At 50.7% G+C, this 5,547-nt stretch overlaps 1 protein-coding gene across 1 annotated transcript; it reads right to left on the minus strand.

Annotated features, from left to right (window-relative positions):
• Positions 1 to 217: 217 nt before the first annotated feature.
• LOC116519583 (ficolin-1-like) lies at positions 218 to 3,923 on the minus strand. The gene is made up of 10 exons (XM_032233534.1): positions 3,821 to 3,923; positions 3,581 to 3,694; positions 3,261 to 3,314; positions 2,965 to 3,000; positions 2,592 to 2,618; positions 2,232 to 2,267; positions 1,665 to 1,792; positions 1,206 to 1,335; positions 878 to 1,012; positions 218 to 468 (listed from the first exon to the last, which is right to left on the minus strand). The coding sequence occupies exons 1-10, from the start codon at positions 3,906 to 3,908 to the stop codon at positions 218 to 220; spliced, it is 999 nt and encodes a 332-aa protein (XP_032089425.1). The 5' UTR covers positions 3,909 to 3,923.
• Between the last annotated feature and the right edge of the window lie 1,624 nt (positions 3,924 to 5,547).

Below are 5,547 nucleotides of genomic sequence, written 5' to 3' on the forward strand. Positions count from 1 at the left end.
TATTTATTTAACATTCGTTGACTGCCCAACTCCAGTGGACCTGAAGGAGAGCAAATGGAAAAGCCCACCCACCCCAATTCTGCAAGATCATTTAATCAAGTGAATTTTGTAAAATGCAAGCTCTCTATCAAGGTAGCAAATCAAAAGCAGAGGGGATGGACTAGATGCCCTTTGGAACCCCTCAGAAAGAAAGGACCTATCAGCCTGAAGGAGCTGCCTAAAGCACAGGACGGATTTTCATTTCTGTGCGCTTGTAAGAGTAGTGGTAGCCTTTCCCTGTAAACCAGTTGATGCCATCGGCGTCGGTCTTGTGTTGTCCCAGCCAGTATCTCCCGTTGAGGTTGGCATAGTGGCAGGTATTGTACCACCAGGCACCTTGGTACATCTCAGCACAGTTGCTCTTTTGGGAGTCCTGCCGTTTTTCCTTGGTGGAGAAGGGCATGTTGTTGTGGTAGGAGAGGGAGTCACCTGGGAGGAAGAGAGGGGGGATGGGTGCATGGAAGGCCAGCCCAGAGCATCTCCAGGGAGGCTGGATATTGGATATATTGGATATAAGTTTATTTATAGGCCGCCCTTTTCCCTGAGGGGACTCAGGGCGGCTAACAACTTATAGGGAGGGGATACAAACAGTAACATATAACATAACACATAATTAAAAAATAAACAACATTCATTCAACATTCGGGTGGGGGCAGATCAAATCTTTACCCCCAGGCCTGGCGGGATAGCCAGCTCTTGAGGGCTGCGCGGAAGGTCTGAAGGGTGGTGAGGGTACGAATCTCCACGGGGAGATCATTCCAGTTTCATTGGCCTGCCTGGCACAGCCCAATTCCAAGAGGCTCATGTAGAAGGATGCTGGATTTTGTCAGGGACTCACCTGCAGAGCCTCCCATGAAGGCTCCCAGAGTTAGCCGATACCAGTCGGATTCTGCCGCCACCTGGAAGGATGCATATTTGGCGAAGGAATGCTGATTTTCAAAATCAGTGAAGTCGATACGCAATTCATTCCTTCCTAGGGGGAAGAAAACGGCCACGTGAGTCAGTTGGCGCACTGCCCAGTCACCGAAACTCACAGCCCTGCAGGTATGTTTCTCTGCTGCCTCACCCATCCACAGAGGCCCCCTCAAAGCTGTTCCCAGCAAGGTCCATGCGCCCCTCTACCCTGGCAAGAGGGGGGTTCAGGGCTGCAAGGGGAAGCCCCTCACCCAGCGAGGTCAAGCGGTGAAGGTTGTCATTCCCCAGCCAGAATTCAGTCAGCTGGTTTCCAAATCCTCTCTTGTAGGCAGCCCAGTCACGGAAAAAGTCCACCGAGCCATCCGACCTCCTTTGGAAGACCTGCGGGGGAGAATTGGGACCCTTAACCTTCCCTCTGAGCAGGTCCCAAAATCATACTCTTCCCTCCCTTCCCAAATTTTAGGGGTCTCAGAGCTGGTTTTCTCCACCCAGAAGTACTGGACCCCCTCCAGGATCCCTCTGTCTCCCATCCTGGCCTCAGGAAAGACTCGGTTTCTGGTTCATCCCATTCCTGGCAGGCAGCAAAGTTACAATCCTGGGTGTGTCTTCTGTGGGGCACAACCCCATGGAAGGTCCCTTCAAGGCACAGTGGTCAGAAGTGCCACACGCCTTGGCCATGCCTGGGTAGAGCCACCCTCTGCCACACTCACAATCCATCCGCCTCCATCGGTGTCCATGTCGCACAGCACCTGCAGGGGCCGGCAGTCCTGGGGGTAGATGGTGTACCAGCCGCTCAGGATCGTCCCTCTCTTCAAGAGCTCTTTGCAGTTTGGGGCTCCTGGGCAGAAAGAGGGCAGGAGAGGTTGGCGCTCTCTGTTCCAGGGTCTTTGCCAAAATGCCCCTCACCTCACTCAGTCCTGAGGGCCGGCTCAGTAGCTGCAGCCAGTTGGCAACAGGCATCTGGCTGGTTAGCAGACCAAGCGGTTGCAGTGTGGGGTTGCAAGTTGGGGGTGGGGGCTACTCTTAACTTTGGGTGGGTGGGCTGGATCCCCCCTTGAAAGGTTTTTGGTAGTGGACTTTTTCTTCTAAAGATGAAACATTTTTAGGGCACTTTTCCCTCATGAACCAAAGGTTGCAAGTGGTCAGAAGTGGATTCTGCAAATACTGGAACTACCTGGACACAACATCAGCTTTCCAGGGAATGGGGGGGGGGCAGCCAGGAAGGGAATGAGTAGTAAGAACCCCTCCTACACACACACACAGACACACACACTCACCTTGCTTGCACCGAAGTGCCTCCAGCTTCTTCTCATCTGCAAAAAAGAGGGCAGTAAAGAAAAGCCAATTCCTGCCCTCTTCCACACACCCCTTGTGGCAGGAAAAGCAACGGAGGGAAGGATACCATGATGCTGACCTGAATTGGGAGGGGGACGGAGGCTCAGCTACATCTGACATGCCCCAGGCTGCCTACCTGTCAGGAGTCCAACTACATATCCCACTGAGCTTGTTGGGGGGCTGAGCGGTACTATTCAGCCAGGGGCCCCTTTGCTTCAGAGAAGAGAGAGGCTGGCAGAGGCCCCGATCCAAGGCAGGTCTTCTCGCTGTTCCCATTTGGGGGGGGGGGGTGCAGTCCTTACCAATTTCTCCTGGGTCGCCTTTCTTGCCTGCAATGCAGAGAGAAGGACAAGTGAAGAATTCCCCCTCTTTAGGAGGGTCCAGCAACATTACTGGGACACAAGAGGGGGTGCCTGGCAGCTGAACCCCCAAAGCCCAGAAGTAGCAACACCTGCCAGGGGGAAACAGGTACCAATCTTTCTCCCCAGAACCCCGAGGGGCCCCATAAGCCATGTTCAAGGGGGCCCCTTCCTTTTGGAAAATGCTTCTGGCACAGTGGAGCAAAACCAGATGACATGATTTACGTCATTTGTGAGAAACACCATGTGCGGCTCGGAGAGTGAAGATGCGCACAATAAGAACCAGGGTCCCAGAGGAGCACAACAAAACTCTTACCTTTCTCTCCAGGTTGTCCTGGGTCTCCTTTTTCTCCTGAATCAAAGGGAAGAAATTCTTTTGAGACCTCCTGCGCTCAACCTGGTTCAAACCCCAGGAAGCCCCAGGGATGCCAGCGCTGTTTTCCCGCCCACACAAAGGGGAGCTGACAGGTGAGGTTCTGGGGCCCTGCAGGGGGCGGCAGTGTGTGATTGACCTCTAGGGTCAGTTGTAGGGTCCCAAAGTGGCCCTGTCTCCACCAGATGCCCAAACACACCTGCAACCCGGGAATCTGAAACTCTCTCTTTCCATCTCACCTTTTGGCCCAGAGGCTCCATTTTTTCCAGGGATTCCCTGCAAGCCTCTTTCACAAATTAAGGAAAGGCATGGTGAAGCTCCCAGGTGCCCACAGGGAGGGAGGGGAGTAGCCCACTGTTCAAAGGTGGCTGGGTAGGCAGCCCCTTGCCAGCCACTCTGTGATTTGCGCAGGTTTAAACCAGAGCAGGCAACTTAACCCAAGGAAATGCCCCCTTTGGGAGGGGGAATTTCGACAGGTCGACTTTGTGACAAGACGAGTCATTTCTTTCAGAAGGGGTCAGGTTCAGGAGCCAACTTCACCCTCTGTCCACAGACCCACCTTTGGCCCCTGGAACGCCAGGAGGGCCCCGTGGCCCTTGTGGTCCTGGCAAGCCTTGACTCCCCCGCACAATGGCTATTGTCTCATTGCCATCCAGGCCCAGCTCCTTCAACTCTGCAAAGGAAGGGAAAACATTTGGAGCAAAAAGAAAGTGCTTCTTTTGAGCTGAGCTGTAAACGCTGGCAGAAAGTCAAGTCGCTGTCCCTCCTGCTCCTCAGAGCTAACCTGCCTGATACTCACCTGGGCAGGAGCACTCCTGTGCCCCTCGACAGGTTGCGATCATCAGGCAGAACAGGAGGAGACCCACTTGCTCTCCAGCTCTCCTCATGGTGCCTGCTGGACTTTGACTGCAACCTGCCCCGAACTCTCTGCTTTTAATTGGCCAGCCTGCTTTTCTTCCTTTCCCCTTTCAGTAGGTCCACCAAAGCAACAGCTTCCTTGTTGGTCAAACAACACACCTGCTAGTTAAACACATGGATAATTCTTCATTCTAGTGGGAGGCACCCCATACGCTACAAAGCAAATTTGCAAGAGGAAAAATGGGGCGGCTACAAGTGATCCCCTCTTCTTGCTGGCTGGTTATCTGCAGAACCACATTTCCAATCCAAAGTCAAAGGACCAGTGGTCCAATGGCCAAAATTACTCCAGACCTCAAATCTTAGGAAAGTATAAATCAACTAAATAGCCACGGAGTATAATTTTCCTGATTTTGTACAAATATGAACATCGTGACTGAAAGATGAAAAGCAACAAGGCAAAGAGAAGTTTTCAATCAATCAAAATAGAGTTTGGAAGGAACCTTGGAGGTCTTCTAGTCCAACCCCCTGCTCAAGCAGGAGACCCTCTACCATGTCAGATAGTTGGCTGTCCAGTATTTATTAAACACTTTCAGTTATTGTTTTTGTAGCTTACCTAGAAGGAGCTTGTGGTCTACTTTGTCAAATGCCAAAGTCAAAGTATACTGTTTGACAGCTTTTTGCTGGTCTACTAATTTGGTCAGTTTATCAAAGAATGAAATCAGATTGGTTTGCCATGATCTGTTTTTAACAAAGCCATGCTGGCTACTAGTAAAAAATTTATTTGTTTCTAGATATTCACAGATTATTTTTTCAAGTATTTTATCCAGTGTTGGTCAGTGCTGTGAATTGCATGATGGAAAAGGTCCATTTGCAACCCAGATTTCAAGATCCTTGGAAACCATCCAGAAAAGAGTCAGGAGATGCTTCCTTGATCAGCCTTTGGGCTCTTCTGGAAAAAAGCCACTACAGAATTTGGCCATGGATGTTGTGTTTGAGAAGTCAGGCCCTTCTCCATCTGAGGTCAGGGAGAGGCTGCTGGCCGAATGCCTGAGTGTTCTTACACTGTGTTGTACTCATGAAATAAAATCAAAGTGGTGCAATGTGTAAAGATACAGCATGGATAAGCAAACATGTCTAAAAGCTCCACCCACCACCCACAAACTAATGGGACCTGTGAGAGGGCTAACTTGGTTCTGGAGCAGTACCTTAGGTGCTATATCAATTATCAATGGGATAATTGGGCTGACCTCTTGCCTCATGCAGAGGTGGTGTACAACCATTCAGTACATAGCAGCACTGGAATGACCCCTTTTGAAGTTGTATTTGGCCAGGACTTTGTGCCCATTCCTGAATTACCTCAAGAGAAGCTACAGATTTTGTCCTTGTCTGAGTGGAGTGACCAACTTCAACGTTTCTGGCCGATGACCCGCAAGGCCTTAAATGCGGCACACCAACCACACCAAAAGCAAGCTGGAAAAAAAAGAGTTTCTTCAAAGTACCCAGAAATCGAAGAAACTAGGCCCAAAATATATGGGTCCTTTTCCCATTGTCAAAATTGTAAATCCTGTGTCAGCCTCTGCTTTGCTGCTGCTTCGGCTGCCATTGAAATGGGGAGGGGGGCATGGTATTTGGGAAGGGAATCATTATGTGCTGGAGGAAGATTCTAGA

Source organism: Thamnophis elegans, chromosome 16, assembly GCF_009769535.1.
Source record: "Thamnophis elegans isolate rThaEle1 chromosome 16, rThaEle1.pri, whole genome shotgun sequence".
NCBI classification, from domain to species: domain Eukaryota; kingdom Metazoa; phylum Chordata; class Lepidosauria; order Squamata; family Colubridae; genus Thamnophis; species Thamnophis elegans.

Coding starts and splice junctions, on each gene's coding strand:
- LOC116519583 (XM_032233534.1), bottom strand. CDS start 3,908: ATGAGGAGAGCTGGAGAGCAAGTGGGTCTCCTCCTGTTCTGCCTGATG. Junction 3,695..3,820: donor ACAGGAGTGCTCCTGCCCAG/GTGAGTATCAGG, acceptor CTTCCTTTGCAG/AGTTGAAGGAGCTGGGCCTG. Junction 1,336..1,664: donor CCGATGGAGGCGGATGGATT/GTGAGTGTGGCA, acceptor TCTCCCCCGCAG/GTCTTCCAAAGGAGGTCGGA.